This window comes from Lepisma saccharinum, chromosome 2 (genome assembly GCF_977018435.1).
Source record: "Lepisma saccharinum chromosome 2, izLepSacc3.1, whole genome shotgun sequence".
NCBI classification, from domain to species: Eukaryota; Metazoa; Arthropoda; class Insecta; order Zygentoma; family Lepismatidae; genus Lepisma; species Lepisma saccharinum.
In genome coordinates this window covers 114,057,787-114,070,709 of record NC_139230.1, presented here as the reverse complement: position 1 = coordinate 114,070,709, position 12,923 = coordinate 114,057,787, and the positions used below count along the sequence as shown (strand labels likewise).

General features: G+C 36.4%; 1 protein-coding gene across 1 annotated transcript in view; it reads right to left on the bottom strand.

Moving 5' to 3' along the window:
* Positions 1-12,923, bottom strand: part of LOC145984123 (transmembrane protein 8B-like) — a 248,997-nt gene that overhangs the window by 39,215 nt on the left and 196,859 nt on the right. Inside the window, exons 10-11 of the mRNA XM_083117558.1 lie at positions 11,990-12,222; positions 6,007-6,201 (exon numbers count right to left, since the gene is read on the bottom strand). Of these exons, the coding sequence (XP_082973684.1) occupies positions 6,007-6,201; positions 11,990-12,222 (428 nt within the window). The remainder of the gene's footprint in view (positions 1-6,006; positions 6,202-11,989; positions 12,223-12,923) is intronic.

The window sequence follows — 12,923 nt, the reverse complement described above, 5'->3', positions numbered from 1 at the left end:
GTCAGGGGGCCGTAATTCTTGCACTATAGAAACTCTGTACGGTTTTAATTTTAGTAGCTTAGTGGCTGTATGTGCTGATGATTTTGACACGCCCATCTCCTGTGAAACACGGTGTAGAGGTTTGTTTGGAGAACGTTCTAACGCTGCACCAATTTCATCGAGTTTTGCTTCGGTTAGAATCCGTCGTTTTTGCTTAGGTGTTTTAAAATTTAACGATCCAGTTTCTCGTAATTTAAGGACAAGACGTCTAACCGTATCTCTATGTGGAGGTGAAACGCCTGGGAATTTCTGTACAAATTGCCTACACACGTCTCGACACGAGTCTGTTTTCACGTAAGTGTCATACATAAAAATTCTTTGTTCTAACGTGAACCTTGCGGCTGCCATTCCAATCGTCTGACTGACACAACACACATACACACTGCAATAACACAAACAAGTAACGGCAAGTAACCAAGAATAACACTCTTACGCACAGTACGAAATTAACACGCTCTTGGTTTACATCTGCCTGCCACTATATTCACAGCTCTGTAGTCGCGAAGGAACAAAAAACTTGAGCTCGGAGATTTCGGATTGCAAGGAAGCTCACGAACACCATTAGCTTTTAACGGTTCGTCTGCAGCGTAATCTTGATACAGTGTTGCACATTCGAAACCTCCAAACGATCCCCATCGACACAAAACTCTTTCAAGGATATAAACTTAAGCAGGACGTTACTGGTCAAAACTATGATTAAAATGTTTTACAGAGTATTATCTGTGGCTCTTAATATAATTTCTAAAGCATATTTATTTGTGTATATAAGGGTGGAACTTGGAAGAATTACAGAAGAACTTTTGCGTGTTATAACACAGGTTAGTGCTCGTTTTGCAAGATGTCCACAAAAATAAGCGGGCATTACAGGCCTCAAATGTCGGCATCTCCGTCAGCGCTGCCCGCCACGTTTCTCCCGATCTCTCGGCTGCAGATCGAAATGGACGCACTGTACTTACGAATTTCCATGCCGCTCCACCACTCTGCGTCATCCAGTGTTTTGAGAAATACCATACCATCAGGGACTACAGAATGGTTTGCCAGTGCAAGGAATGACTTTTGTAATTTCTCTATAACATATTTTGCAATGTAACTTTAAAATTATTCTTTCTAAATTTTTTTTTCAAAATTTAAAAATTTTTCAAAATTTAAAAATTTTTCAAAATTTAAAAATAAATTTTTCAAAATAACAAAATTTTTCAAAATATCATACCACCAGGGACTACAGAATGGTTTTCCAGTGCAAGGAATGAATTTTGTAAGTTCTCTCTCATATATAATGCAATGTAATTGTGAAAATTATTTGTTTATAAAAAAATATTTTTTTCAAATTTAATTACGCAGCCAAGGGATATTGTGTGCCAGAGAATTCCGCAGCGAAAGAGTTAAGTAATTACATAAATTTCCTGGAAGAATCTGACTACTTGAGGGACCCAAATTTGTTTCTTGCGGACGCGTACATTACAATTTTGTTACGGCACTGTGTCAAATATTTAATATTACAAGAACATTAAGACGTAACAACAAATGAGATTCACAATTATTATTATCATCTAAGTCCAAAAATTCAACGTTAACTGGTACAATTAATGTGAAACAAAGTCAAAATTGCTAATTAAAGAAAGTCAAATTAGCTGTATTAATTGATTACACCAAACATTTCACATTTATGGGGTAAATGACTATCGTTTTACGATTTATTAATGTTGAAACCGATTGTATCGAAGAGCTTGTAGATAGATACTTTGGGCCCCTAGACAGGATTGTGGTTTAGCGCACCCCCTTCCCCTTGCTCTATCAAGCACTGACATTTTATGTACGTCCTTCGATATTTTCTTCTTAAGCCATGGTTTGTGACATTTACATCCTACAAACTTTGAAATGAGGAAATAAAGAATGACTCATTAAATAATATATAGGTTATATTTAAAGATTCTTAGTTTGTATTTCTGATTTTTTTAAAAAACGTTTAGCACATTTAAGGATATTTCAGTTGTCTTACTGTCTAAAGAACATTTTAAGAATGTACTGTTACTACTACTTTAGTTGATGAAAATACCAGCAGTGTGTTACTGTAGCTCTGAGAAGTGTAAATTTCTCTGTCGCATATTATTAAATATAATTTTTGTCAGAAATTAATTATTATTATAGGCTATTATATAAATATAATAATTTGCTGATGTTTCCTTGCATTCTAATCTCACCCAGGGCCTCGCGATATGTTGCTATGCCACTGTACCTAAGATTTTGTAACTTCTCAAATTAGTTTCATTATTATGTCAAACCAACTACCACATATTTTCCAAATTTGTTTCGAAGGTCTTGAAATAGGTTTGTGTGTCTTGTTCATTTTATGTCACTTTTCTGGTCTTGAAATCATAAATCTTCTCTCGGTTTCACTTGACGGGGGCAAAACCCAGGTCTATAGTTTTACTCACCTGCTCGCCAGCCAGATGGGCCTAGTAAGTGATTCTGGCTGATGTGCAGTTCTCTGGATGCATGGGATTCTCTGATGAAATAGTGGTAATAGCATTGCCTTGTTATCAAGGGGTCCCAGGTTCAAACCGTAAGAAAGGAAAAATGTACAGTGGTTTGGATCCCAATTGAAACTGTAGGTCCAGTCCCAATTGGTTTATCTGAGTATAAAGTGGACTTACAACATTTATATCCATAAAAGTGTACTGACTACAGTTTTGATCTATCATGTGTAATGTTGATGATAATTCAGTATAAATACTGCATAAATAATCATCATTGCCTCTACATTCTGATAAAAATATCCCTGTGGCAAATTTTCACCTTGCCATAAGAACTCGTAAGCTGCTTGTGCACGAAGTTCCAAGTTTTCAGTTTTCTCGCTAGAGCGCAGCACCTTGTCATATTACACCCTGTAGCGCAGCTGCCATCAGAACTCCCCATGCTTCAGGAAGAACAGTCACTTTCACTCCTTCGGGCAAGATATGCCTACATTCTTTTGTGCAGTGGAAGCATACCTTCGCATAACTAGATGACACAATACATCAAGTAGCAGGATTTTTCAACAGTCTAACTGCACCGGTCAAATCCTTTGATCCTGGAAGTATGCCTATTTCAAAGTCTACGTTTGCTACGGTGGATTACTATTTGTGAAATGAACATGTATAACACCTGTACAGTGGCAACGATTAGGGTGGACGAGGGGGGCAGTTGCCCCCCAGTTTTTGCCACTTTTGCCCCCGCACTATGCTAAATCTTATCTACAAAGGGAAATATACTGTCTTTGTCCCCCTAGTTTTGGTACCTTGCCTCCCCGGTTATGGGACCCAATCGCTGCCACTTCACCTGTATGACTTTCAGAAGGAAGTGCGTGCCTCGGAAAAGACGTTTCCAGTAAGTTTGGCTGCCTTTTCGCATTCTTCATCACATTGCCCCTACCAGTTAGAAAGATGGAGGAGAATATCTTCAAAACCTGCCAAAAGTACATCATGAGTGTAGTCCCCACGACAGTGAGAAACTGAAGAGAGATGAAAACGTCAAGTATCTGTTGACCGAATGCTGAATGATGTCAATTGTGAATTCCAGTCAACCACAACGAACATTAAGGTACGTAAAGAACTACTATTTGTGTGTGGAAATACATGGACATCAAATTGAAACATTCCCCTTTGTGCAGCCTTAATTTGAATTATACTGAACGAAATCTACGTACATGAATTGTACACTTGGTACAAAAGTGAACTGTAGTCCCCTTTTATTACGAATGAGTGCGACATACGTAAATGTTCCCAGCTTGACCATTTTAAAATTGCGAACTGTTAATGTTCAAACTGATCTTGGTACAAGTACTTGATTGAAAGAAAACAATAATTTGTTGGTCGCGTCGAAAATTGTGAAAATATCCAAGTGCATGAAGCAATTTCAATCTGACCCTAGATTAACAAGAATATTTACCCAATTTCATCGCTAGAATTCTAAGATCCTTTAATTGCTATTTGAAGAAATAAATCTAACACATCCTATTGAGCATCTAAATTTGTAAGGCAGAATAAGTAGTACGAAATCCAAGGTTTTGAGCACAATTTTATGAAGCATATTTTTATGCATGATATTTTATTGTGTACAGTAAATGTCCCAAATTGATGAACGAGTGTACACTCCAAACATTTTAATGAGATATTACCAAACTACAACACTATTAATGATAAATCCGTCACTATGTAAAAAATGCTAAAAGAAAGTTGACTTGTTTGCATATTTCATACATGTCTCAATTGAATATAATCATTTGCCTGCGTTCAATAAATATCTAGTCCAATGAGAATATATCTTATGATTTACGAATGCAGTAGAGTAGTCAATGTGTGCAGGTATTAATTTTAATGTGCATGTTGAGTCATTATTTTTCTTGTGGGAACAAATACTTATTCTTGAACTTGAAGCATAAACCTCATAGTAAGATAAATTTTGTGGTAGTGTTACTTGAATCATCACGTTTCCCCCATACCCCCATATTGAGCCCAGTTTGTGCATTATTTTGCGATGTCCAAGTAACCCTTCACACGTGAAAACATCAAGTACTAAAAGTTCTGAAAGCAATTCCATTTCTCTTTCTGTTTTTGTTATTTTACACTGCCTTTCTCCACTATTGACTTACCATGATGATAAGGATGAGTGATGATTAGATAAAATTGATGCATGGACACTCATAAATAACACCCAAACCTGGAAACTTCAGTGCAGATATTGAAAGTTGACATCTATAATGTGCTCAGCCACTTAGCTGGTAGTGATAACAATATCATTCAGTACTGAAAACTATGTATGTGACCTGACAAATCTTGAACTTTTTTTGAATATGATGGATCAAGTGGCTACAAGAGAACAGAGAAAGTGCACTCTATGTATAAGCATGATGCTGTGACGCAGTTTTGTCATCCAAGCAATAAGGATAAAATATACAGGATCACATACGTGGGTGAATCATAAAGGAAGTTACACCCAAGCTGTGTTCCTGTACTAAAAGAGATAAAATAATCACGCTTGGTGGCAACACTGTCTGGTTTTCTTCACACACCAGAAGCAGCCGTGCTTCAGCTGGTTTAGTATGCGAGTAGTCACAGTGTGAGTATGGCACATCGTATTGAGGTGGCGTCCAACATTGAGGTGCATTCTCGTCGTCCAATTTTTGTGGGCACAAAGGCATAATCGGAGTGAAATCCATTGCCAAATTGTCGAAAAATGGTGCCAGATGTTTGAAGAGGGAAGATCAAACATGAACGACAAACCACGTGTCAGGCAGCCTGCAACTGTGAACACTATCGACAATATGGAGCATGTGAATGCAATCATCCTTGCCAACAGCCATGTGAAAATTAAAAGAGATTGCAAGTGAACTGAACATATCCTATGATAGTGTGTCTATGCTGATTCTTGACCAGTTGGGTGTATAGTAAACTGTGCTCTCACTGGGTGCCGTGATTGTTACCCAATGAGCACAAAAGTCAACTCAATTGATATTGGACAGAATTTTTACACACATGAAATCGAAAAACTGGTCACACAATTCGAAAAGTTCTTGGAATACCTTGGTGACTATGCCAAAAAAAATTTAAATGTTCATACATTTTTGTTCAATAATTATTTTCTTTCTAATATATTTTGTTTGTTTTATACAGGGGGTGTAACTTACTGTTTGATTTGCCCTAGTATATGCATTCAGATTTGGCACACACAGAAGACATACAATGTAGAAATTTCAGCAAAAAATACAGGGTCGACCAGGACTCGAACCTGGGTTTCTGGCACACCATGCCATTGAGATACCAACTGAGCTCACACACAGGTAAAACAACTAAGAACTGGGCGAAGCCAGGTGTGGCTCGGTAGCTCAGTTGGAAGAGCAATGGCACAATATGTCAGAGATCGGGTTTGAGTTCTGGTTGAGCCTGCAATTTTTGCTTAAATGTCTTCATCACATACATGTATACTTACTGGAATGAGTACTCCCAATCCAAAAGGAATCACAAATACCAGAAGTCCTGTGCGATTATATTCTACACCAACAGCAATAATAAGAACTCCTATCATATGAAAGGTTGATGTTAAATGGGATGGAATTCCAGCAATTGCTATTAATGTCACCCAAAATCCAAGAATGGAACAGAAAAAGTCACAGAACTGTAAAACCTGGAAAGAAGAAATATACGTATGTAAATAAATAATGTTTCTTAAGTGACAATCAACATGGTTTCTTGCCAAGTAGATTAACACAAACAAATCTGATAAATTTTGTCCAAGATATACATGATGCGTTCCACGAGACACTTAGTGTACAGTCACGGACAGTTCTGGGTTGTAACAATCCCATTGATTACCAATGGGATCATTACAATCCAGAAGTGTCCGTGACTGTACATGCTATATATATAGATTTCGCAAAAGCTTTTGACAGAATTAATCATAATATTCTTCTAAGAAAACTTGCAAGTTTTGGGTTATTAACACAATATGTAAATCTTTTCAAATCTTACATTATTAATCGAAAACAATATGTAACTTATAAACAAGCAAAGTCTTTTGTTTATGATGTTAAATCTGGGGTTCCACAAGGTTCAAATCTGGGTCCTCTATTCTTTGCAATTTATATTAATGATTTACCAGGTACAATCAAATTTTCAAAGTGTTTAGTGTACACAGATGATGTTAAAATATATAGAGAAATTAGGGATATTACGGATACTAGGAAATTACAGACTGATATAAACATGGTTCATAGGTGGAGTGTAGAGAATGATATCAAGTTTAATATTAAGAAATGTTCATACATGATATTTACTAGAGCACGAAATAATGAGCAAAATGAGAAGTATGTTATTAACGGTGAATTTGTAAAAAGAGTATTATTTTTACAACACTTACTATTTTCAGTCATACAATTATAATTCATCAATAAAGTAGGTTTTTTTATTTTCTAAATATTTATTAATGCTTTTAACACTAATTCTATCAATCATGAATACTAGTAATCATTGAATAAAATAAAAAGGTAAAACAAAATACACTCTAAAAACCCTTCCAGCACTCACACTTATTTCTGTCACATAAGTACTCGCACATTGTATTTTTTACAACACTCACTATTTTCAGTCATACAATTGTTATTCTTCAATAAAGTAGTTTATATTTTATTTTCTTATTATTTATTAATGCTTTTTACACTAATTCTATCAATCATGAATACTAGTAATCATCGAATAAAATAAAAAGGTGAAACAAAATATGAGGATGGAATTGAAAAAAGAACATAAGAGTACTCACGCATTGTAAAAAGTACAACAGACACACATTCACTGCTTCATTCTTCTGTTGCAACTAAACGAGTGACTAATAAAACCACACATTTAGCAGTAACTATGAGGAAGGACCAACAAACTAATACCTTGGTGGAATCCATTGTTGGTGACCAAACTTTTCATTTCACTTTTAAAAATTATACATTGTTGTACTTTTTACAACAGCGCGAGTGCCGGAAGGATATTAAGGTATTTTCCTCAAAATTTGGAGTTAAATATGGACTTAAATTGTAAAAAAAATATATTTTTAATAATATAAAGGTAGTTCACACTACATACCTAACTCATGAGATTTAAAACAATTAATTGCACTTCTCTTGGCATTGTAACTATTACCATGACTGTCTTGAAGAGAAATCAAAAATGTGTGCCACAAAATCATTGTTGGGCATGCAACTAGAAGTGAGGAAGAGGTTAGCAGATCGACTTGGGACTCTCTTCCAACATTGCCAAACTAATGTTTGTAACAGTAACAACCAACCGATGCTCCAGCCTCATTCTCTATTTTTGACAATTAATTGCAAATAAATAGCAATTTAAAGTGTTTTACAATAGCAAAAGCAAACAGTTGGGAGGTGTAAAATTGAACAAATATTGTTCAGATGACAGAAAATTTGTAATTAATGCAATTGGAGGGTATAAAAAAGGTTGTAAATTTTGGTTTGTTTAACGTCACTTCGGACTTTGTCAGTTATTCACAAGAAATTCACCCAACTCGTTTGATCACATGGGGACATGTAGTTATTGTGCGAATATGGAGTATATGCTGAGAAATGTTTTGAAATATGGAAATAGTATGTAAAAATAACTAAAACATGAGCCAAAACCAAATATATGTACAAATATTGAAAATAAAAACTGAATTTTCGAGTCTACATGCCATGACACACAAAGATAATACAAAACATAACTACCGGTAATTTCAGATTCATACATAAATATGTATTTACATATAAATTCATTCCCTGGTTATTAATATAAACATAAATTATATGCCACACATATTAGTTATAGAGGTTAATGAAAAATCCATGTTCCTCAGGAAGCATTTCCAATTTTATACCAAATTGGTAAGATATCAATAATTGGTAAATTTTATCAGTATCTGGAAAAATTTCACATTGGTCCATCTCTAATTCAAAAGTTGTAGAATTCAAAATCTAATATCTTATAACATGAAAAACCATGACAAATTTTCACACTGATTTATTTTATAATGCCTGCAATTCTTTACTTTGCTGAGCTTCTCACAGAAACAACCAGAAATTAATAAATGGTATGGGTCAGTGTACTCAAACTGAAATTGTGATAGGGGAGGGGAGACTAATGGATGTAAAAAAAAAATCACTGCAACTGAGATATACATTCATGACTGGCCAAACTCAGGTTTCTGGTAATAGTGATTATCTTGATCATAACAAAATGTGTCATTCAGGGGCAGAAAATACACCCTTGACAACTTTGCAGGCAGCAGGACAGTTTGACTAACTGGATTGCATTTATATGCTCTAGGTGTTGACATTATGTAATGTTGTGCTTACCTCACATGTGTTAATTTAAATACAGTGTGATTAAAAAAGATGGACTCAATTTCATATGGCTATATTTCCTGAACTATACATTCTATGTGAATAATCTACATAACATTTAAAAGAGGAGATCCAAAAGTTTCAAATTACATTTGATTATACTCACAATATACAGGGTGATTTAGAATTCCTATTACACACTTCTAGGGGTTGTAGAGGGGACTTAGTAGATCAAGTTTTGGTAAGGAACCCATGTCTGGAAACGTACCGTTTTGGTACTACACAGATGACAAGATCATGGTAGGCTTCATGGTACCACACCCAGAGGGTACAGGCAATGCGTCCGGCAGATTTTGTACCTCGTGTTAATTACTGTGCATGGTTTCTACACCGTTGTGTGGAAGTTCCCGAGTTTCCTCAGATTGTTCTTTTTACGGATGAAGAGCATTTCACCAGGGAAGGTGTTTTCAACAGTCGGAACAGCCACATTTGGGATGACGAAAATCCTCGTGCCATACATTCCCATGGATTTTAGCAACAGTTTGGCATCAATGTATGGGCTGGTATCATCGACGGTTGTCTGATTGGGCCGTACCTTCTTCCGGGCTGCCTAACAGGTCCGATGTACTTGACCTTTCTGCAAGAAGTATTGGTGCAGTTCTTGGATGATGTGCTGCTGCACATTTGCCAGCACATGTGGTTCCAACATGATGGTGCACCAGCACACTTTTCCCATGATGTCCGACAACATCTCAATCAAACATACAGGGACAGGTGGATAGGTCGTGGTGGACCAAATCCTTGGCTACCACGATCGCCGGATGTAACTCCTCTTGACTTTTTCGTATGGAGCCACATGAAGACTCGTTATGAGACTCGTGTAGTGTCGGAGGAAGACCTGGTTCCACGAGTTCTGGCTGCAGCAGACATGATTCAGCACACACAAGGTATTTTTGAGTGTGTGTGTGCAAACATCCTGTGAAGGTACACTGTTTGCAATGAACTTCAGGGTCGCCACACCGTAGTGACGCAGATAAAGTGGGAGATGTGAAATTATGTGATATTGTCATCTGTGTAGTACCAAAACGGTACGGTTCTGGACATGGATTGCTTATCAAAACTTGATCTACTAAGTCCCCTCTACAACCCCTAGAAGTGTGTACTAGGAATTCTGAATCACCCTGTATACATACTCAAAATAAAGGTTATATATGTTCAATGTGCTGCATAGTAGCCATTCTGCTCTCAACTGACGCTGTATGGCTGTGCGCTAGGCAAGCTGTGTGATAGGTGAGCACTCAAGTGGTGGTATTTGTAACTTTATGACCTCCACTTTCAAATGTTATGTAGAATGTTCCCATACGACGTATAGTTCAGAAAATATAGCTGCATGAAATTGAGTCCACCTTTTTGGAATCATGATGCATAAAACTGAATGAATACTAAAGAAAGGTAAACTGGAACAACGGTATAAAAAAGTGCTAAATGCATGTGCGTGTACACATACACAAATGAAAGGTGGTGTTTGCTTTTTAGCGGTAACAGTAGTTTCTATTTTCTGAAGAATGTCCTGCTTATCAATTTAAAATGCTGAAGTACAAGGTGCATTCAATAAATAACCGGAAAAGTAGTATAGAAAATCTAAAATACGACTATGATTGTTATATATTTGTTATTTTGTGAAGGCACCTGTAAGCTATTCATAGCTGGGACTGGCATGCCTACCTCGCGCACGAGACACTGGGAAACAGTTACACAAGATGGCAGCACCCTTACAGGAGTGCTCCAAGTTGGAGCAGCAAAGTTTCATGAGATTTTTGTTGAGTGAAGGTGTGAAACCGATAGAAATTCATCGCCTAATGAGAGTTCAGTATGGTGACAACTGTATGAGTCGATCACAAGTGTAGGAGTGTGCTGAGAAGTTCAAACAGGGCATACCAGTGTTGAAGATTCTCCACGTCCAGGTCAGTTTGTCACTGCGTGCTCAACGGAGTGCCGGAAAGATCATGTGAACTTTGTTTTGGAACCAATTCTTGAACATTACATGCCCAGAGGTCATAACGTAAACAGTACCACCTACTCCAACCTTTTATGCAAAAAACTTAAACCAGCCATTCTGCAGAGATGACATGGTCTGGTGTCCACTGGTGTGTTTTGCTCCATGACAATGTGAGACCACACACTTCCAATGTCATATTGTCTACCATCAAGGACCTAAAGTTTGAGTGCTTACCCCACTCTCCATATTTGCCCGATCTCACACCTTCAAATTTCCACACCTTTTGCCCACTGTAAGATGCACTAGGTGGATTGAGGTTCCAGAATGGCAACGAAGTTGAGTCAGTGGTGCATGAGTGGTTACGCAAGTGTCCAATTTTTTTTCCCCTGTGGAATCAGTGCCCTCTGCCCTTATCAAGTGCTGGCGTAGGTGCATTGAACTGGAAAGGGGGGGGGGGAGCTATGTTGAAACATAGTACTGTAGTTCTTTTGGTGCTTGTAATAAATATTTGTTACAACATATTTCCGGTTATATACTGAATGACCCTTGTATAATTGATGTTTTTCAGGGACACGTTCCTTGAAGGCAAGGGTAAAAATTTTGGGTTACATACAATTATTTCCAGTATTGTGAGGAAATTTATTGCAGGAAAAGGCAAGAACATTAGTCTCGGGTAAATCACACTCTTTAAGGATTTACCATCAGTTTTGTTTCAGTAAAAATCACATTTCAATGAAATGACACCATGAATAAGCATAAACAAAAATGACAGAGAGAGAGATATCTAAGTTTACATTTTTGATGCATTGAATGTATTGGTACATCCACAGTGGTGTTCTTTTCTTTTTTGCTGCCTGTGAAGAAAATTCACAAACGATTACCAGACTGCAGAAAACCCTACCACACACAAAAAAAAACAATATTTTGATATTGGACAATTGTGATAACATTGACAATTGATGAGAATTTAATTTAATAGACTACTGAAAGTTCAATGTGACATGAAAAGCTTCAGGAAAGAGAAAGAAAGGGGTGGAAAGGAGAAACTTTCATATGAAATAAATATAACATAAAGAGACATCATATTTCCATACCTCATACTTGGTGACACAGTAGCTATAAAAGTCTTCATCGCAAGCATGGTAAAATATGGAAAATATCATCGTAGCTAGGTATACTAAAGCCTCTGTGATGAGGTGTCTTTTGAGGGCTAAAATCACAGCTGGGAGAAAAAACAAGTTGCTAAGAGTCAAAAGCAGTGTAGTAAGTAGGAGAACACTTTCTGGCCGAGCTTGACTTCCATCTGTACATCCCCAACCTCGATATCCTGCAACAAAAAGGAAAGAAAATTTTGAATATTTGTGTGTGAGGGAGGGAGGGGAACAGAGGAGTACTAAAATCATCCCTGCATGCATTAAAAAGGCAAATATGTTCACGAGTTCTAAACATCTCTTACAAGCACAATCTAGGCACTTGTTTATTTCTAATTGTAAATTTCCAATACATACAAAAGTTTGTACAACTTTTGGTTCCCTAAATTTTGAAAATTAGCAAGGTTTCTCATGTATTTAGCTCTTTCAGTCTAATCAAAATTTCTCTGTGGGATTAGTAGATATATGCACAGGGAAGTTGATCATTTTGTATGTCATTCTGAACACCCAATTATGTTTTTGAAAATTTGGGTAGCTTCTAGTTATGGGGAAGTGAAGCCTTTCTTTGAATCATGCTCATCCTTCCTGAGAGCAATGAATTTCCTCCCTTTGCTATTATTGAAAAAACAAAAATTCCACATTTTCTTAGTAAGTATTGACTAGTACTAGTGATGTGATGAATAAGAAAATTTACCGATTCTGATGTACTCACTCATATCTTTTTTATTGGTACCAATTTCGATACACAAGCGCATTCAATAGAAATGGAGTGTTATTATCAGCATGACAAAAATAAATTTGTTATAACAATTTATGTTTGCATGTTATATATATATATATATATATATATATATATATATATATATATATATATATA